The 22,350-nt window shown below is 41.2% G+C and overlaps 1 protein-coding gene across 1 annotated transcript in view; it reads right to left on the minus strand.

Annotated features, from left to right (window-relative positions):
* Window positions 1-22,350, minus strand: part of LOC110257556 (uncharacterized) — an 83,603-nt gene that overhangs the window by 24,120 nt on the left and 37,133 nt on the right. Inside the window, exon 4 of the mRNA XM_085005581.1 lies at window positions 11,432-11,485. Coding sequence (XP_084861707.1) covers window positions 11,432-11,485 — 54 coding nt within the window. The remainder of the gene's footprint in view (window positions 1-11,431; window positions 11,486-22,350) is intronic.

Below are 22,350 nucleotides of genomic sequence, written 5' to 3' on the forward strand. Positions count from 1 at the left end.
TGGCGCAGTGGTTAACGAATCCGACTAGGAACCATGAGGTTGCGGGTTCGGTCCCTGCCCTTGCTCAGTGGGTTAACGATCCGACGTTGCCGTGAGCTGTGGTGTAGGTTGCAGACGCGGCTCGGATCCCGCGTTGCTGTGGCTCCGGCGTAGGCCGGTGGCTACAGCTCCGATTCAACCCCTAGCCTGGGAACCTCCATATGCCGTGGGAGCGGCCCAAGAAATAGCAACAACAACAACAACAACAACAAAAAGACAAAAGACAAAAAAAAAAAAAACCAAAAAAACAAAAAGACTTATCTTTAAAAAAAAAAAATAGACAAGTAACATTGATACTCAGCTATTATATAATCTATAGATACCATTTAATTTCCACCAATTGTTCTAATAATATCTTTTATAGCAAAAGACCAAAAAAATTTTTGTACTATTCAAGGATCCAATCCAAGATCATGCATTTCTTTTAAACTTCTTTAATCTGGAAAAGTTCTTCCGGTATATCTTTGTCTTTCATGACCTTGACATCTGGAATACTATAGGTCAATTAATTTGTAGTATGCTCTCAATTGGGGTTTGTCTTCTATTTTCTCAGGATTAGATTCAGGTTACGTCTTTTTGACGGGAATCTCACAAGTGTTGTGTTTTCCTCATTGCCTCTTTTCAGGTAGCATACAATTTCCATTTATTCCATTCCTGGTGATGTTAATTTTGATTACTTGGTTAAGGGGCTAGATTTTGCCCACAGTAGTTATTATTCTTTTCCTGTATAATAAAAAGTATCTTGTGGGGAAAAAAAATGAAAAGAAGGAAAGAATCACCACTTCCAAGCAATTCTGCAGTCTCGCAAGGCAAATTCTATTAAGTTTCAATGCCTGGGCATAATTCCTCTAGCCTGAGCTTTGCCCTTGGAGTAATTCTTTTTTTTTTTTTTCATTAAAAATATCATATGTTTGCAGAGGAGTAGTTCTGTGGGTCCTGCTTCCTGCTTGTAGAACTTTGGAAGCCCTATAGCCTTCCTTCATTTCATTCTGCCTCTGTCCTTTTCAGTCCAAGCTGGTAATATTTCTGCTCATATGACAGTTTCAAAAACGTTGTGAGTCTGTGTATGCCACAAGGATTCATGAAATTGGATAACAGAGTCCTTCACATATCTTTCCTGGGTACCCGCAATTCTATTCCTGGTTCTACTCAGATGGCTAAAGGTATCCAATAAGCCACACACCCAATCTCTTCAAAGAGCCCCTGTGTGATACTCTGGCCTTTTGATTCTTCCAAAGCAGTAGAAAAAAGCCATCCAGCCAACACCCTTGGCTTTCTATTCAGAGCACACCTTCCTGAAATAAATCTCCTAATTTTACTATCTTTTGCAATACGGATTGGCTGAAATATTCCCAAATTATCAAGTCCTGGTTCCTCTTTGCTTAACAGTTCTTCCTTCAGTCCATCTGTTTCCTATCACATTTTACTATGAGCAGCAAGACATCAGGCTCCATCTTCAACTCTTTGCTTTTGACATTAAGATTTCTGCCATCATATGACAGGTATTACCTTTCCTCCAGTTTCCAGTAACGGGGTCCTCATTTCCTCCTCAGCCCTCCCAAGCAGCACTTTTTACATCCAAACAGTCTGTTTCTGGTGATTTAGATGCTCTCTAAGATGACGTTTGTTTTCTCCACAATGCCCCCTAATTCCTTCTGAGAACTCACTGGCACAGTCTTTAACATCCATATTTCTTCTTGCAGTCTGTTCAAGGCAATTTAGGCTTTTTCTATCATGCTTCTCGAAATACTTCCAGCCTCTACTCATTACATAATTCGAAAACCACTTCCATATTTTTAGGTATTTTTTATGGCAGCATCCCACTCTCAGGACCAAATTAGTTTCCTATTACTGCCACAAACTTAGTGGTTTAAAGCAACACACTTTACTGTCCTCCAGTTCTAGTGGGAAGAGTCTAAAGTGGGTCCATAAGCCTGAATTCTTCTTGGAAGCTCTAGGGGAGCGTCTCTTTCGCTGCCTTTCCAGTTCCTAGAGGCTGCCTACCTCCCTACACTTGTGACCTTCTCCATCCTCAAAGCCAGCAGTGTAGCATCTTTTCTCCTCTCTGCCCTCTGCTTCCACCTTTACACTTTTTCTCATTTGTGATCTTCCTACCTTCCTTTTAATATATTAACCCTTTTGATTGGGGCCAACCAGTAACCCAGGATAATCACCCCATGTCAAATCTTTAATAAAAACACATCTGCAAAGTCTTTTTTTTTTTTCATGTAAAGTAAACACACTCACAGATCCCAGGAATTAGGATGTGGATATTTTGAGGTGGCCATTGTTCTGTCTAACATAGCCAGGATATAGTCTCAGGCCAGTCTATTATTTACCATGACACATACAAAAGAGGTCTCACGAATTGTTGGTCTTTGGTGTCATTGCCACTAATTACAGGAAGCAATAGCTCCCACCCCCAATGGTGAGTCATTTCATGGCCCATTCTTCTCCTCATGCAAATAAACTAAAAGCATCCCCATTACTCCAATTTGGGATTTGTTGTTAAACTTGATTTGGATGACCGTTACATTGGCTTGATTAATCATAAAAGAAATAAAAACTAAAACCACAATAAGATATCACCTCACACCTATCAGAATGGCTATCATCAAAAAAGAACACAAATATCAAATGCTGGCAAGGATGTGGAGAAAATGGAATTCTTGTATACTGTTGGTAGGAATGTGCACTGTTGGTGCAGCCACTGTGGAGAACAGCATGGAGGTTACTCAGAAAACTAAAAATAGAACTACCATATGATCCAGCAATTCCACTGTTGAGTATATATCCAAAAAAATAAAAACACTAATTTGAAAAGATACATGCACCCCAGTGTTCATAACAGCATTATTTATAGTTACCAAGATACGGAAGCAACCTAAGTATCCATCAACAGATGAATGGATAAAGAAGATATAGAGTGTGTGATATATATATATACATATATATATTTATATATGTATATATATAATATGCAATATAATACTACTCGATCACAAAAAAGAATGAAATTTTGCCATTTGCAACAACCTGGATGGAGTTGGAGGTATTTAACTTAGTGAAACAGTGAAATAAGTCAGAGAAAGACAAATACGTATGATATCAATTACATGCAGAATCTAAAAAATAAAACAAACTAGTGAATATAACAAAAAATAAATAGACAAACAGACACAGATATAGAGAACAAACTAGTAATTACCAGTGGGGAGAGGGCGGAAAAAAAGGAGGAAGTTGGGGGGGGTAGGGGATTAAGAGATATGTATCAAATAAATAAGCTACAAGGATACATTACACAGCACAGGGAATATAACCAATATTTTATAATCATAAATGTAGTATAACCTTTAAAAACTGTGAATCATGGCATTGTACACCTGAAACTCATATAATATTGTATATCAACTATACCTTGATAAAAAAAAATAAGCAAACAAATAAAGTAAATAAAACAAGAAAAAAAAAAGAAAGAACAAAAGAAACACAGGCAATGTCACTGAGGACTGGCAGCCTCCATACAACACTCAACCCAAAGCTGCTTAGGCATCCAGAGAAGCATGTGAATTTTGGTCAGTCACACTAAAACAAGACTGTGCCAGGCTGTGTGTTGGCAATCATCGATGGCATTAGACACTGCAGAACAGTCTAGAACTAGTCATGTCCAAGATCTCTTATGCCCAGGCTCCCACTTGGAAGGATACCCACAAAGCTGACCTGGGTTTGCTGTTGGAAAAAGAAAGCCGTAACATATCCAGGAATAGCCAGGGTATAACCCCAAATTTCCAAAATAGGTCTTATAATCTCTATTCCTGTTGCCCTGATCATTAACCAGAAGTGGCCAAGAATAATAAACCCTTCTTGAAACAGCCACATAAGTGACCAAACTGCCTTACTAAGTATGTGGACCAGGAAAAGTAAGAAACAAAGAATCAGAAGTCTTTTTAGTTGATTTTTAAGATTGCCATTCCAGCACTCAACAACACTGTGGATGGCAGAGGATATGGAATGTCCATTAAATTTGCTATTAGCCCATTGTTGGATGATCTTTGCAAATGATCCAGAAAGCCTAACACATGACACAGTTTAGTTATAGAGGCCACAATTATGGGCCTAGAATTGGCTAACTGGACTGGAATAGCAATACCATAACCTGAAAAAATGTCAAAGCAGTGAGGCAATATCAGCAGTCCCAAAGGGGATCAAAGATTCAATAGAGTCAATTTGCCAGGAACAGAGGTAATGTTCCATGTAATATGGCCTTCTTCGAAAAGAACAAAGAGCCACATTTTTGCAGGAGTCACAAGTCTGGTAGGCAGGGGAAGCTTCCGCATCCATCAGAAACACCCTTTACAGTGTGCCCGGTCTGTGATGGTGGATGTGCTACCATTCCCAGTAATCTTGATCACTAGCCTAACCCTAGTTCACCTGAGCAGAGGACAGACCTTTACCACCACCCAGGAGATGTCTGATGAGCAGACACGGTGTGTTAACCAGGTCATGACCCAAAGAGAAGTGTCTTTAGTATACCAGTCTTAGTCTTCCGAGTGGCAGACCAACTGGCTAGGCTACTACTAAACAGCTCAAAGGTCAGGAGGGTCCTGGAGAGTGTTGTCCAAGGCAAAGGTGATTCAGCTCACTGTGCTGCAGCTTGTCTTCCAGAACTGTCATGGGGTTGGATGGCTGCTGCCCCCCAGTGAAAACCACCAACATTCAACTTGACTGAAACTTCAGTGAACTCGGTGACTCTTAGGTCAGAGCACCGACTTGATTACTCACAGCACGGCAAGCATCATGAGCATTAACATGCTTATATCAGTTTCCCTTGCCCCCAAGTCCTAAAAAAGCAACGTGAAGGACCCAGATAGGTACCCACATGTGAATTCACAATAGATGCCTACGAAACATCATTACCAATCAGGCATTCTTCAGTGGAAACCATACCAGTACATTGAACTGACCCAGAAGCCCCAACCATCAGGCCACTTTAGCTTTCCTTCCCCGCTTCATACAGCATCCAAATGATGAAGTGTGTTGCATTCTAGAAGAGAAACATTTGCCTTCAAGAGTCTACCAATTTTGGAGTTCCCATCGTGGCTCAGGGGCTAACAATTCCGACTAGGAACCATGAGGTTGCTGGTTCAATCCCTGGCCTCGTTCAGTGGGTTAAGGATCTGGTGCAGCCGTGAGCTGTGGTGTAGGTCACAGATGCGGCTCGGATCCTGCGTTGCTGTGGCTCTGGCGTAGGCCGGTGGCTACAGCTCCGATTCGACCCCTAGCCTGGGAACCTCCATATGACACAGGAGCGGCCCTAGAAAAGGCAAAAAGACCAAAAAAAAAAAAAAAAGAATCTACCAATTTTATAGCAAGCAGTAAGCAAGCCCACTTTTTGTCCCAGAGGGAGGTATTACCGCATCCTTCAAAGTTGCTCACTACAGATAGAAGCCTAAGAAACAGCACGGATTAAGAGGGGTCAGAGCCCACCTTCTGGGCATACTCAGCAAGATGTGTAGAAGCAGGAGAGACCTACAGAGGAACTTCCCCCAACCAAAACCACCCCTCCAGGAAAAAAGTAATATTAAAAGTCTGCATGGGGAGTTCCCATCGTGGCACAGCAGTAACGAACCCAACTAGTGTCCATGACGATCCGGGTTAGACCCCTGGCCTTGCTCAGCGGATTGAGGATCCAGTGTTGCTGTGAGATGTGGTGTAGGTCGGCAGCTACAGCTCTGATTTGACCCCTAGCCTGGGAACTTCCATGTGATGCCAGTGCGACCCTAAAAAAAAAAAAAATCTGCATGGTAGCATTGACCAATCTCCTGGTTTAAAAGCTCCCACTGTGGCTGACTTCAGGCTACCACTGTGACATCAGTCCAGTCAGGGTTGGGAAGAGATGAATGCCCCTTGCTACCCCATCTATTGATAATTCCTACTTGAATTAACTGTTACTCTGATTGTTGCCCTGCGCTTGAACTACAGGTCTGAATCGCTCATTAGTTCTCTACGTGAGTTCGCGTACTACTATTTCCCCTGTTTTCAAAATGTATTTCAGCATAACTTTTCAAGTGTATATTAGCAGCTTTTTATAGTTTATGTAGTACAAGAGGCTCCCTCCTTGAGGATTCTAAAATAATTTCTGGAGAAGTCTGGAGGGGAAATAGTGGATTATACGCATCGATAAAAAAGAACCCATGAAATTGTAACGTTGGGAACCGGAGTGTGAAAGTCCCAACCTCAGGCTGTAGTCAATCCCTCACATTTCTTTCTGCATCTTTAGTAAACCATCAAACCCACGTTCATACATTCTTCAATCTGTGGTCATTTTCTCCAACATACCTGGTTTTAATTTTCTTCCTTGTATGCATTACTCTCTTAAATTTCCTGCCTTTTTTTTTTTTTTTACTTTGTTGATTATCTTAATGCCTTTAGAATGCAAAACCAAGAATTTTGTCCATCTTGTCCACGTTACCCCCGGCACCTAGAATAGTGCTTTGCATGTGACAGATACTCAATAAATACATGACTTCTGCTTCCTATTCCAGTCCCTATCCCGCTTCATTATGCTGCCTCTGCATTCAGTCCTTTTTAAGATGGTGCCCATGGCAGAGAGCAATCAAGATGGCAAATAGAAGCTCCAAGTTTTTCCTCTGATAATTAAACGGTGACTGGGTTTCAGGCATCTGAAAGCCCAATGATGCCAACCCATATGCTGTGTAAAATCAAACAGGTCCTTGACCCTTTCCATGCCTCAGTTTCCCCATCTAGTACGATTAAGGATCGCTGAAAGAATGGCTTCAGTTTCATTGTTGTCTCTGGGACCCTGCAGGGCTGAGTAAGTATGAGTTTTTGTCTCATTCTGATAACATCTTTGCCTCTGGAGGGTGGTGGGAGAACAGAGATGAAGAGCTAGAGTCTTGCTTGTCTGTCTCCAGGGGAGTGATTGAGAAATTCTGAAGAATACTTTGAAGGCAATTTCTCAGCTTCACTTTAACCAGGATTCAAACCATTCCTCTGACAAGTTTCCCAAACTCATCTGTTACTTCATCTATCAAGTGGGGCTAATAATACCTACGTCACAGAGTTGTAGTGACAATTAGATAACCCGCATCAGCAGTTCTCAAAGAAGGGTCCCTGGACCAGCAGCATCACCTTCAGCCAGTTAGAAATGCAAATCCTTGGGGGAAAAAACTGTAACTGCAATGTATACATCTAAGGATGACCTGACCCCCTTGCTGTACAGTGGGAAAATAATAATAATAAAAAAAAAAAGAAATGCAAATCCTTGGGCCTCACCCCATAATGAAGAAGAAACTCAGTGGCTGCCCAGCTGCATTGGTTAAAATGCATTCCAGGTGATTCTGATTCACATCAAAATTTGAGAACCACGGACAGAGATGAAATCAGCTGATACCTATTTGACCCTCAAGTGTCGGCTTCTCTCTCATTTATTCAGATTTATTAGTTGGCCAAACCATTCCCCGCTAAGCTGCAGAATTATTTATCCTCACCCCACTTGGCAGATATGAAGTGTTGGCAGGAAACTTGGGAGGAGACCCTGATCTAAAATCGAAATATAAATGCTCATTTCGGTTGCATTAGCTCCTCTCCACAATTACGGCAATTTGACAAAATTTTACCTCCATGTTTATATTTTTCTTTCCCCTTTTTATTTGTCAAGGAGTTGTTTCATTAGACATTTTATGTACCCATGAGTAGCCAGATGGTCACCTGCATTGCAGACTCCAGCCCTTAGGGGGACACAGAAAGAAGAGCACATGCCTCAAAATCAAACTCGGCTCACACTATTTGGTGGCACTGAACAAATTAGTCTTGGTGAAACCCAAGTTTTCCAAAAAAAAAATAAAAAATAAAGTTAACAATAAGAAAAGAGGGAGTTCCCGTTATGGCTCAGTGGTCTAAGAACTCGACTAGTATTCTTGAGGATACGGGTTCAATACCTGGCCCTGTTCAGTGGATTAAGGATCCAGTGTTTCTGTAGCTGTGGCACAGAAACCCCTGACCCGTGGCCCGGGAAACTTCACATATGCTGTGAGTGCGGCCATTACACACACACACACACACACACACACACACACACACACACAAAAGCCTCCATTTATTGAGTATCTCCTAGGTGCCTGGCACTATGCCAGGCATTTCACATTTGAAGTATATTGCCTCATTTAAACCAAAGCCATGAGTTATTTTTTTTTTCTTGAAAGACCTTATCCAAATACTTCTAACATTTTTAACAGGATTTTGCAACACCCAGAGCCCACTATTTCCTTTTTCAATGTAATTAAATGATAGTAAAGACTCTTTGTGGGAAAACAGTGCCTAATTAATAACCAGCTTCTCAGCGTACTCTACTAGAATGCCTCAATTCCATTAAGTGAGTGATAGCAGTTGGAAAAATGAGGCTAATTTTGCTGCAGGGTTAAAGAATGAGGAAATAACCTTTAGCAGTGTATCTGTGATTTGCAGTAGAAGTTCTTAGTTCATACTTAATTGAAAAGGCAAGTTGCTGTTGAATTTCGAAAATTCTGGGAGAGTTTTTTTAAAGTAATTTAATGTAGCATTTTATGGTTGCTTTTGTAGTTTTGAATTTGCGATAGATATCGAGGGATGTATATGCCTTCTGATCCCTTAGATTTAATCAGACTTCGTGCTTGCTTGCATAATGGTTTATGGTACCTTTGATGATTTGCAGCCAACCTAGCACTTTTAATAATTTACTGTAAAAGCATTTAATTTTTAATGGACAAGAATGGGTAAGAGGTAACTTTTGCATTGGTAAGTGCTCTCCTGAAGACTGGAAAAAAGGAACAGTATATTTAAATTCCAAACATTATTGAAAAACATGAGTCTTTTATTACCAAAATCAAATGCATAATTGAAGAACATACCTAACCCAAAATTATTGTTCATGCCTTATTTAACCAGAAGATAGCATTGCTTTTATGATGCTATCATGAGGACTTTTTTTTAATTCTTTTTTTTTCTTATCTTCCATGCTGTTTTCAATATTCTATTCCACTAGATAAAGCATACCTGCCACAGGGTAAGAATATATGTCATTTTATTACATCTTGCTAATCAAGAAAAGCCCAACAAAAGAATAGTTTGTAATGTCTGCTACATAAAAGAAAAACCACTTTATATTCGTTTTCCTTAAAAGTTTTTCTAAGATCTCCATGTAATGTGCATAAGGAATGATTTCACAACTAGTGTTAAAAATATCAGAGTTTCCATGTGGAAAGAAAAATGGGAAGATGCCAGGATAAATATTTTTTAAGACTTGATGGAGGACAAAACATATCTTGCCTTCAGAGGCACATAAAACAAAAAAATGTTGCAATGGCCGAATAATCCCTTTTTCAGAAATGCCATATGTAAAAATAAGAATGGCTTCACAGGACTGCTTTCTGGGGAATCAACTAACAGCCTACAGCCCTGGAAACGTATTCTACTCTTCTAACATTCCACAGTTGACTGTCCCCAGGCTTACCCTGAAATGGGCTACAGGGAGCATTCTGATGGTCAAGGGTCCAAGTCACAGCTGTTTCTGGAGGGCCTTTGGAATTCAGACATCAGAGTAGTTGCATGAGAATGTGAAACTCATTCTCTTTGCTTTGGCTTTTGAATAGCCTTGAGTCTAAACTCTGCTACAGAGGATTGGCTCCCAAGAACCCTCGGTACTTAGCCAAGGAGTTTGCGCCTGGTCAAAATTACCCCATCTAAAGATGAAAGTTTGAAGAGCCAATCACCGTTTCCATGCTTGGTTTCCTGGGACAAAGCAGCAGGTGCCAGACTTAACTGGTAAACAAGGACTCTATCTACTGCCCACCATCTTTGGGCTTCCTGGCAGGTGTTATATGTAACACAGCTTCTTTCTGTATTAGCCAGATTTTCATCTCCACCCCAGCTAATGAACAGAAACTTCTAAGTCTAATCAGTTATCCCCCGGATCTGAGAAAGCCAGAAATGCACCTGAGCAGACAAAATCAAAGGCACCCCAGTTGGGTAACTTTACCAATCACATACACATTTTTTCCTTCGCTCCGGCTCCCTTAAACTCTTTATCTCACATCACCAACATAGACTTTTAGAGGTAGAGAGCCCTTAGAGATCATCCAGCAATCCGTAAACTTTTCACCCGAATCAACTACCTTGCCCGAGTTCCCCAGAAGCTGGAAGCTAGAGTTTTACAAATTGAGTGCATTTCCCTTTCCATCATGTGGTCTAATACTCCTCTTCCCGTCTCTTCTCCTCCTCCAACTACTGTCATCCCTTTTGGTTTTTGTTGTGGCCTCCCCATGGTGCCAGCAGTACCTCCGAGTGTCACTTAGCTGCAGCAATAGCCTTCACTGCCAAAAACATTAAGTGGGGCAATAGGGAGAGTGCCGGTGTTGCTGACTCCAATCTAACAATCTTTCTAGCTTAACTCTGTTTTTCCCTCTTCTTCCAATGAGGTGTGCTGCCTCTTTTTGATATTCTGATAACACTGCACAATGAGCTGCTTAACCCCAGCTAATTTGCCAGCCCTGTCTCTATGACAGAAACATAATTAAGTTTCCTGGGCTTATTAATTTCTCTTAATGTCCTTAGTAGGTTGGGGTTTTGTGAACCATCTTCAGAAGAGAATAGGGTCAGGTAGAAAAGTATGTCATAAATGTAGCCTTTTTCCTTTCACCCTCCAAAATGTATGCCAATCACATACACGAAGTGTGTGATACACCAAAGTATTAATATTGATCACTCCATAGGCAAAGAACTAGAGCGGGGTCAGGGAGGGAGATTATTATCTTTATTCTAGTCTGTCTTTTCAAAGATGAAAAAAAAAAGGGGGAAGGAAGAAAGAGCAAAGGAAAGAAAGAAAATATGCCTAAGCTATAATAAAACTTCTAAGCTTGAAACTTACAGTAAATCAGAAAGAAAATGTTTTAAATATTATAAATTAAAGGCTAAATGCACAATATAGTCTAGTGTGTAATTCTTTATATAATACTAGGTTTTTGATGAAAGGTAAAAAGGTCTATAAATGTTGGTTTTTTTCTTTAGCAGTTAAAAAAGAAAATTCTGAGTTATGGACTGACAGTGAGTATAGATAAGAAAAATATCTGTTATGAATGAATACTAGAATTTTTCATATATACGGCTCCTATCTATACAAGGGGGAAAAAAAACAGACTAAATAACCATCCATCTTGTATTTTTGGCAGACTAAATTATTAACCATTTCACATCAGAGTCAATCTCAATCCAATCAGCTAAATGGGAATTAGTCACCATAACGGAAAAAGTACGGAACTCAGAAGGGTTCCCTCATTAATCACATATCAACACACCAGAGAGGTAACTTTCTGCGTAAGTTCCCAGCTTTACTTACTCAGTCCTTCCTTCAGCAAATATGTGTTGAACTCTTACGATAAGCCAGGCATGCCTTAGGACACAGAGAATAAAGATTACAGATTAGAAAGGGGGAAATGAAAAAGTATATAAATTATCAATCTAAAGATTGATATGGACTCGAAAAAAAATGCTATGAGGGTAGGGAGCAAAAGGAAGAACCACCTATTCATTCCAGGGCAAGTGGAGATATCTTCACAGAGGAAGTGCCATCTGAGTTGGGACTTAAAGGATGAACTGGAGTTCATCTCAAAGTTTCCAATGAAAATCAAAGCTTAAAAATTAAGGCAGGAGTTCCCGTCATGGCACAGTGGTTAACGAATCCGACTAGGAACCATGAGGTTGCAGGTTCGATCCCTGCCCTTGCTCAGTGGGTTAAGGAACTGGTGTTGCCCTGAGCTGTGGTGTAGGTCACAGACTAGGCTTGGATCCCGCGTTGCTGTGGCTGTGGTGTAGGCCTGTAGCTACAGCCCCTATTACACCCCTAGCCTAGGAACTTCCATATGCTGCGGGAAGCAGCCCTAGAAAAGGCAAAAAGACAAAAAAAAAAAAAAAAAAAAAAAAAAAATTAAGGCAGCCCAGTTTATGAACACTTGAATTAGGCCAATGTTTCCCAAGATGTTTATAGATCTTATTTGAAAAAAAGGATTACATGGTCAAAAGAAAGTAGGAAAATGCTGAATTCTACCCCGTTAAATAGCTTTCTTTATAGCAGGATTTCTCAGAACCTTTACGCTCCAAAATATATACCAACCAAATACATTAAATGACACCCCCAAGTGTTGACACTGGCGACTCCGTGAAGAGAGTGAAGCCGGTGCACGTCACGGATCTAGAGAAGAGGGACTTGGTGCAGTGATTCCCGGGCTTAGGATTAAGTCCCCTCTTCTTTATAGAACTTGAGGGTCTACTTGTCTGTGTACGCACTTCATGTCTCTAGTCATGGTCTGTATTTGTGGATTTATTTTCATGTGTGTTTTAGACTAAGATAAGGAAAGGTGATTATATGCACCACGGATGAATATCTGAATCTCTACTGAAAAAAGCAGCCGATGAATCTTAACGTGTATTATTACTGGTATTTATTACGCTGGTATCAACACCGCAATCTTTCTTATTCCAAAAAGGCTGTCATTGTGTTATAGGATTCTAGAGAGGTTCTGCCACTGTTTTGTTTGATGTCAGTTATATAAGACTAAGAAGCCCAGAGTAAAATGAACAATACACATGCATATGGTTGATAATTAGATACTACATAACCAAACCCCAAATAGCAACCCAGAAATCACTTTTCTTCTTTGTATAATGATCAACAAATAGATTAAGAAGCAAAAATTCCCTTCATACTCACTGCATGTATGTGAAATTGAATATGTTGTTTATGCTTCTTCTATGTGTGAAAAAAGTACAATATAAGTATATTTTAAGGACTTCTAAATATTAATAAGGAGGAGAACATGCCAATGGCCTAGATAACAGAGTGAAAGATGGATGACCCGGGGTGGGGGGCACAATTCCTGTGAACAGAACTTCAGAAATGCAGATAAAGAAAGACTTCAGGCCTGTTACATGACACTATTTAAAGCATGTGCTACCTGTATAATAGGCTGGAAAGGGGCTATTCAGTTGATGAAAGGAGATTTAGATCTATGACTTACATTATCATGATGAATCCTATATTAATATTAAAGTTCTATCCATCATATTGAAATCTTCCCTAGAGGGTTTTTAACATTTCCCTGGTGACTGCCTTAATATGTAAATCAATGCCATCCTGAGACGCCACAGCAGAATCTCTGCTTCTAACTTTCTCTACATTACATTTTTTCCCATTTTATGTCTGTGCAAATTGTGTCCTTTTTAGTTTTAGGAAAAAGAAAGTCGCTCTCTCTTCACATAATCTGGTTTATATTGCTCCCACAGATGCTCTGGTTCAGGCATTCCATTCCATTTCCTATTTCCCTTTTGTTTGCTGACAGTAAAATTAGCAGCAGTAAGAGGTCTGCTCTGTAGGCTTAAGAAACTTGGCTCGAGCTGTTAGTACAAGCAATAAATGCTGGCCAGCTTATATTTTGTAGCCTGTGAAATGTTGGATACTGAATCTCAGATTCTTTGGTCGGTGGCCACACTCTGCAAATGTCACATTTCATCAAAATCACTTCAGCAGCTATTGTTCGCATGCCCGTCCAGAGAGAGAGAGAGGGTGATGCAATCGGATCATGTGGGAAGGGAGTCAGTCTCTTGGTGCTAATTTGCAGTGCGTTAGGAACAACACTGCCCCAGGTTCTTGGGTGTGATAATAATCCGGAGATCTCCTTGACCCTAATTACAAATTGCTCCAAATTGAACTGCATTGGAGATCTGGCGTGGGGGTGAAGGAAAGGAATAATAGGCCACGAATCATTCACTTGGCCTGATTCCCTCTTCTGTGCCAGAAAGAAAATCTAGAAGATAAACGTCCATCTTCTACCAAGACAAAAGTCCTTGCAGTTATGCTCTTCTCTCTCCAAGCCTGCATCCCACTTCCTCTTCCTCCCGCCCTACCATGAACTCTGGAAGATGGGAAGAATGATAGCAGTAGGAGTAGCAGCAACCAGGACCCCACACTTTGGGGAACTTTCTGGGCTGATGACTCAGATGGCCCTGCAGAACATTTGCTCAACTTCTCAAAATAGGCCACATGGAATCTTTTTTTTTTTGTCGTTTTTTTTGTCTTTTGAGCATTTAGAATCTTTGACTGGGTCATTGACAGAGAGCACGTGGACACTGAGTGGCTTCCCTTCACCCCACAGCTTAATTTAGTTCCAGAATTTAGCCAACAGACATCACCTTCTCCCATCCTTTTTCACAATTAACCCCTCAGAAGGCTTCCCAGCGAAGGATGCGTGTTCTCTGCCCAGGCTCTCTTCGGAAGGAGAGGAGCTCAGAGCATCCTGAAGGTTCTCTGCAGGTATGCGGTTAGAGGAGAGGGGGTGGGAGCAAACGGTCGCCTCTTGGATGGAGGACACCTCCTGTCAGCAATGGAAGGGAGAAATTACCTGGCAGAGTTTTCATTTGAAAACTTTATAAATTTTTAAATCTTACTCTTTCAAAATGAGCCATAAATGGGTCAAATGATACAGAATAGTAAAATGGATATGATATGAATTCTTTATAATTATGGAAATAGTAGCTTCCTTATTGGTTACATGAGTCACATAACATGTAATTCCCTGTCTTGGGTTATTAATAATGGATACACAGTTATCGAATTGTTTTAATGAACACTTCTAAAATACTTTCCGCCACTAAAAGCAAATATGGTTGTCGGAATGAACTAGAATGTCCCATTATTACTATTTCTAATTTAGCGTAAATACTGTCAAAAAAAAATGACAGAGAACAATGAAGCTAATTACCAAAAGAATATATGCTTATATTTGGAATTATACATGAGTCTTATTTTTACTTTCTACAAAATAAACACTAATCTTTATGCAGCCCATGATATAAGGAGAGGGAACTCTGGAGTGTTTCCAAGGAAGAGTACCCAAGTATCGACAAAGAATGATAAACCTGCCAAATTAATAGAAAAATAAACTCTCTTGCTCAAAAGGCAATGAACCATTTCTACTCTGGGTCACAGAACTCACCTGACCTTAGTAAACTCAATGCGAAGAAATAAGGCAAGCCAGAATCACCACAGCAATATAAAGGGCATGAAACATTTAGGAAAGGGGCCCAAGTTGAAAAGAGTTTAGGACCATTTAGGGACCACACCACCTGGTCTTCAAATTCTCAGGACAGTGTTTCATATCTGGTGCTGAGCATAACACTGGAAACGGAAGCGCCTCCAAATGCCAAAGAGGAACACCTGAGCCAGGACTCTCACCTGCCAGGGGAGAAAAGGGGTCTTCCAGTCTCTGGAAGTTGGCACTGCCCTTGATGGAAATATGGAGAAATAGCTGGGAATTGTGCCCTTGGCTGCCTCTAGGGAAGGAAGATCTAGAGTTTGTTTTGTTTGTTTTGTTTTTATCATCAAAGCCCCACATGAGCCACAAAAATATCACAGAAGAACACCTGCTTGCAAAAACAAAGACCCAGATGGCAGCGATGAAGGCGCTGTCTGCTAATATCAGTGGACTCTGATAGAGACTCCTCAGCACCGTTAGAGAGAAACAGATACCCACACCAACATGGGATGGGGTAAGATGCCCTCTGACTGCAAGTCGGAACTTATTTTTTCACCAGCTTGGGAAGTAGTTTCCCTCTGCACAGGGAATTGGATTCAGGGAGAGAACAGCCCAGATTTTCCATTACACTAGCTTTTCTGCTGTTGTGAACGCCTATTGCCCTGTCTTAAGGGTGGCACTCCACTCCCAACTCTTCCACAGGTTTGGATCTTCTATGTTGGTGCAATGGGATCCACCCTGGCCACAGATAACTGATTGAAGATGGGGCACCTTATCCAGAAAGCCAATCAGAGCCTTTTCCTGGTATGTTGAATCTGGAACTGAGATAAGACAGTTTCTCATGGGGTAGCTGAAACGGAGGATACGTAAACTCAGAAGTTATTGGCGAACAGAGAAGCAGGCAGATCAAGACAGCAGTAAGAGGGGATGATGAAGCTGATGCACAGAAAGAAGACATGAGAATTGCAGGAGAAAGTCCCGCTGGTGATTTGAGCCCTAGGCTCTACACGTTCTATAGGCCCTGGTATCATTCCCAGGACATCCCAGTATCCTTATACTAAATTCTCCACTTTGTTTAAACACATCGGAAGTTTCAATAACGTGCAACCAAGGACTTCTGAATCTTCTACCAGGTAAAGGAGAGACTAGTTTTGCAGCTGTTCCAATAATGAAAGCCTCAACTACAAAACATTTTCAAGAATGTTTCAGGAAACTGCTCAAGAGGCAGGGAGGTCCAGAGTGATCCCAGAGTGAATTCTCTTCTATTCCATCTCTCATCATGCCCTCCTTAGCTGTATGTCAGGGACTGCTCCAGATGCTGGAACTCCTTCTCCCTGGATATTTTAATCCAAATGAGATCAGGCGAAGGTATACATTAAGGAAAGTTGAAAAGTGGTAAATTTAAACAAAAAAATCAGCCTAAAGTACAGGAAAACACAGGAAGGATGATTCCGCCACTCTTGACCTAGAGGTTGGGGAATGGGGCACAGACAGGTGTATTCACGCTGCTCTCCTGGTCTGATGCTTCCAGACCAGGCTACTGCTATTGTTAAATCAGAAAGCGCTCCATCAGAGCCCATCAGCCAAAGCCCGCTTTTCTTAATATGCTCTGGGTCCTTAAGTCCGTGTTTATAGTTGTCTATGCCAGATCCAAGCTGTGTCTTCAACCTACACCACAGCTCACAGCAACGCCAGTTTCTAACCCACTGAGCAAGGCCAGGGATCGAAACTGTGACCTCAAGGACACTAATCAGACTTGTTTCCGCTGAGCCATGATGGGAACCCCAGCTTTGTCTATTTTCTTTATCATAGGTAGTCAAAGAGGAAATACCTGATTTCTTAAATTCCCTCGGTATAAAACCCTGTATAGAATTAAACCCAGTAGATATTTAATAGGGTTACATTAACATTTATTTAGTTCATTTAGCCTCAATAGGTATAGAACTTTCTGTCTAGATCTCACCTTTTAGAATCAAAATATTATCAGAAAATCTTCTTTTTTTTTTTTTTTTTTTTTTTTTTTGTCTTTTTGCTATTTCTTTGGGCCGCTCCCGCGGCATATGGAGGTTCCCAGGCTAGGGTCCAATCGGAGCTGTAACCACTGGCCTACGCCAGAGCCACAGCAACGCGGGATCCGAGCCGCGTCTGCAACCTACACCACAGCTCACGGCAACGCCGGATCGTTAACCCACTGAGCAAGGGCAGGGACCGAACCCGCAACCTCATGGTTCCTAGTCGGATTCGTTAACCACTGCGCCACGACAGGAACTCCCAGAAAATCTTCTCCTTTAATTAAGTTTATACCCAAAGTTACCGTAGGTTAAAAGCATGCTTCTAAGTGCCCCTCAGAAGACAACTATTTAGCCGAGGGTTTTTCCATTTGCTTGCTCAGAATTGGTTGACTTTCATTTGTGATGGAATTGAGTTTAACCAGCAGAAGTGCCACGCAGTAATCCCTGGTAATGTAATGGACACATCCCTTCGGGAGTTCAGTAAAACCAATGTCGAAGACAAGCATAACCCGCTCCTCAGTGATAAAGTCCAGCCACTGTAATTCAAGTGAAACAGGGCCCACTGGTGTGAGGCGCTCACATGAGCTCAGGCCTAGAGCAGAGGGGCAGGTGGTATAGCCAGAGCCAAAGGACTGGTAACAGACAAGAATAAAATCCAAGTGCACATATGTTAGTGTGAGGGTGGGCAGAACCAGGGCCACTTCCGCTCTGAACCAAGGCAGCTGCTTGGCTCTTGTGGACCTTGTGGGAGCTCTTACCAACAGCCCTCAGGAGCACAGAAACCACATGACCCCCAAACAAAAAGGAACAGCCAAATAAATAAAAACAACCCACTCATATGCATACTTCAACTTCCTTCCTTTTTTTTTTTTCCATCAGAGGTGAAAGAGCAACTAGGAAGGTCCCCTTGAAGGATGATGCTAATTCTCACTGGTTACCCATCAGTCCTTATTCATCTATGAAGGAGAGGAGAAACAGCTGCCTTTTTAAGCATCCTCCAAACCCACACCGATGCAGGTTTAAGCAACACATTTCCTCCCCAGTGAAGGTGGGGCAAGGGCAGTTGGAAAAAATTAGCCTAAGGATTAGGCTAGGTTCTTCCTAAAGTCTCATGCTTTATTTTTATTAAAGCAAATTATTATTTGAAGAACACATTCTACATTTTAGATCAGAATCCTTCAAAACAATGTTAAAACCAAAAAGAAAAAAAAAACAAAAAAACAAAAAAACCAAGATACTGAAAAAGCACACACTTTGTAAGAAACTAAATTATTCCGCTCAGGTTGGAAAAACAAGATGGCTACTTGCTTATTTTAAAACTATCAAAAGACAAGATTGGCCAAAAACAGAGAGAAAAAACCTCCCGGTAAAGGTCTTGGTTTCCACTGCCTATATTTGTATAAAAGCTATGTGTTGTTTTAACTAAACATCTGGTCTTTGTCCCTCATGCAGAGAATTCTGAGTTTTCTTGACACTTTGGCAAAAGGTACCACAACCCCCTGCCAGGCTAGTAAAAATCACACATTTTTCCTGCAAGGAAAAAAATGTCAATAAAAATGAAACATTAAAAAACATAAAAGCTTGAGTTGGAAAGCTGTGCTGTAGACAGTCTGCTTCCTAGAGTCTGCTTCCTAATCAGCCTTGCACAACTGCTTTAAATTTTTTTTTAAACATTACCACTCCATGTTGTTTGAAAGATCTAACCCCAATACTACAAGTTTGTTCAATACATTGTTCTAAAATATGTTCTTTAGATATAGGGCCTTGCATTTAATCAACCTTCTAGAATAAATCATGTGAGCTCACTTTTATAAATATTTAATGTTTATTCTTGTATTGTACAAATTGATTCTTTAAGTTACTTCAACTAGAATTGAATTTCAACTGCTTTTACTACAAAGAGGAATAATCTTTGTCTCACGTTCACATCAGCACCTTCCAAGGCCCCGGCACTGTAATCTGTCACAGCAAAAAGCACAGAAGTAAATACAGTCCTGCTACCAAAATATGACAAGCTCATTATAACAAGCCACTCATAAATCCTGAAACAAAGGCACGACCACACATTTTTAAAATAATAATTTTATGCAATTTGCATAGGATTATTTTTATTTGGAACCAAGGCAGGTATTTCTTTCTCTTTGCACACATAATGCTAAAATAAATTATACAGTAATACTACCACCCACCTCTAAAAAGGGCCAGAAATTAGTTAACAAATGGTCACAAAATAACTTTGCAAACATGAAATGCAAAATAAGACTATAATGGCCATCAATTCTTCTGCATAGCATAACAATTTGATTATGCTTAGAAGGAAAGGTAGATATAAACAGTGTAAAAAAGACAAGTGCTCGGGAAGTAAATGGCTAGGCTGACAGTAAAGAGAAGGGTTCTATAATGAGGTTCCCCTGGATGTCAAAATGTATCACCTCTTTGACAGACCTCACCATGGCCTCAGGGGTCCTGGATCATTATGTTTTTATTTACCTCTAGATAAAGAGGTAAACAAAAACATACAACCCACAGCACAAAAAGCAACCTCTTATTTGAAATGTTTTATCGGAAGTCCAGATAAACCAGCGCCTTACAAAGTCTGAGACCGAACTCAAGGTAGCTCAGCTCCTGATTGATGGAAATGACCTGTCCCCACTCTGCCTGCCTGCCTGAGGGGAGGGTGCGGCTGGTGGGCAATCGCAGCACCCTCTTCTGTGCTCAGCCAGTAGACAGACTCACAAAGAGACCCGCGTCAGGACCCTCTCCTTGGGGCTGTGCAGCCCCTTTCACACCCTTCCTGGTGTTTGGGGGCATCAACGCGGCAGGATCCATCAGGACACACTGAACTTATCAAGCTGGATACTCTACTACAACAGAATAAACCTAAACTCACAGTCAGCCTACTTATACCTGACTGCCCATGGAACAGCCTCGTTCTGAGAAAGCCTTAGATGTGAATCCTCAACGAGAGAACGTTCAGATGCTGTGATTTCAGGATTAGCCCACAAACTTAAGTTCTAAAAACGTAAACATCTCAGTAAAGAGAAAACTCTGGCCAGAGGCCCAAACCAGGAAAAATAATGAACAAGCAACTTCGGTTTTAACTCCTTGCCCCAACACTAATAAACATGTTAATCATTCATCTAGAAATAAAGTTTCCTGAGCATCTGTGAGATAGACAATAGGAATTAGGATCTGCACAAGCAAAGTCCTCACGCACTGCACAGAGCAGGGGAAGAGGGAACAAGGAAACAGGGCAAGTCAGGGCGAGGAGCCACAGTCAGTAAACCATGCGACACTGCCTGGAGCACGAAGTCAGGAGAGACTTCTCACAACATATGATGCCTCAGCTGAGACCCAAACAATAAACTGCTGTCAAAAGGAGAGAGGGGAATAGATCCATACTCCATGCATAGGGAAATCATGGGCAGAAGCCTAGAGGCAAGAGAAAGCGCGTCCATTTGGAAAAACAGAGAGAAGTTTGTCAAAAAACTGAGTTGGTGGGGAGTGGGGAGAGATAACGCTGAAGAGCGGGCGAAGGGATTCCAAGGGCAGTGGGCAACCACTGGTACGTTTTAAGGAAGAAGTCATAAATACCTTGTATTGTAAAACAATTTTTCCGATGGTATGGTGGAAGACAACTGGAGAGGACCAAGATGAAGGTCTAGACAAGAGAAAGGGATGAACTGAGTAATGGGGCTGTGCAGAAGGGACGAGACGGAAGGGTCGCTTAGAAGTCAGCAGAGAACAGAGTTGACTGGGCAGAGCGGCACAGTGGGTAAGGGCTCCGACTACTTGGATCTGCCACTTTGGTTCCAAAGTTGCTTATCCTTTCCACACTTTAGTTTCCCTTTCTGTAGAGCAGGAACAATAATGGGATTATTATGAAAGATTAAAAAAGTTAACTCACAAAGTGCTCAGAACAGTCCCTGGCACATGATAAATGGTCAAAAAAAAAAAAAAATACTGGCCATTATTACTGGTCGCAATAGCTCAAAACTAGAAACAACCCAGTTGTTCATTATCTGTAGAAAGGGATGTGGGAAAAAAGGGGAGGAAAGAGTCAAGGATCTCACCAGAGACTTTAGCTTGGATAAAGGGATGGATGGCCCTAACTGAGCCAGTTGTCGAAAACTGTGCCACAGTCTCCAGTACAGCTTGAACTGCAGTCAATCCATCCTTCCTTGCATCCTCTCCGTGGCCCTCACTATTATTTACCTCTTCATAGTTAATCCCATTATAATTAATAATTCCCTGTATTAACCATTTCCTATTCAGATTATTGTTTTGCCTTCTTACTGAACCCTGACCAATACCGTAACTATTCATTGAAATGAGAAACAGAAGGAGAGAGAAGTACTGAACAGATAAATTCCATTCTGGACATACTGGACTTGAAATACTTGTGAGACATCCCAACTGCACTGTGTGGTTGGAAGCTGGGTATCCAGGGTTTTGAAAACTCAGGAGAAGTATCCAGGATGGAGAGAAAAGCTTAGAAGGGAGTAGCCTTAAGCTCTCTATAATCTTAGTAAACAAGCTTCTGTATAAATGCCACATGTCCGGGAGATAGATTTCTTTTATGCGCTCACATGTCCCATCGAGAATCCCTAAACATACTATGTATATGGTAGCCCATTTCATAAAAAGAATTATGGTGATCTCGTATATGTATGTTAGGTAATGTTGTTTCATATCTGTTAACATTTTCTTTCTTTTTTTTTTTTTTTTTTGGTCTTTTTAGGGCTGCCACTGCAGCACATGGAAGTTCCCAGGCTAGGAGTCAAATTGGAGCTGTAGCCGCTGGCCTACACCAAAGCCGCATCCACGCTAGATCCGAGCCTCGTCTGTGACCTACACCACAGCTCATGGCAATGCTGGATCCTTAACCCACTGAGCAAGACCAAAGATCAAACCTGAATCCTCATGGATGCTAGTCAGATTCGTTTCCACTGAGCCACAACAGGAACTCCTCTGCTAACATTTTCAAAGCTAACTGGAGATATGGTGGAAAAGAGCCAAGCCCTATATGAATACGATTAGAACTCTAATTAGACTCCAAACTTGGAAGTTTAAACCTGGTTGAGGCAAGGGAGTAATTAGTCATATCAGCTCTGGATACTGACCGCAGTCAGAAAAACTAATTGACGGCCCAGAACCCCAAGGAAGCACTGAAAACTGGTGAATTGCTAACGTTTGGAAAAACTACATACAAGCCT

The sequence above is a fragment of the Sus scrofa genome, chromosome 18 (genome assembly GCF_054392235.1).
Source record: "Sus scrofa isolate SSC_HxYL_T2T_F1_AM1 chromosome 18, Sscrofa_HxYL_maternal_Yorkshire_Landrace_v2.0, whole genome shotgun sequence".
NCBI classification, from domain to species: Eukaryota; Metazoa; Chordata; class Mammalia; order Artiodactyla; family Suidae; genus Sus; species Sus scrofa.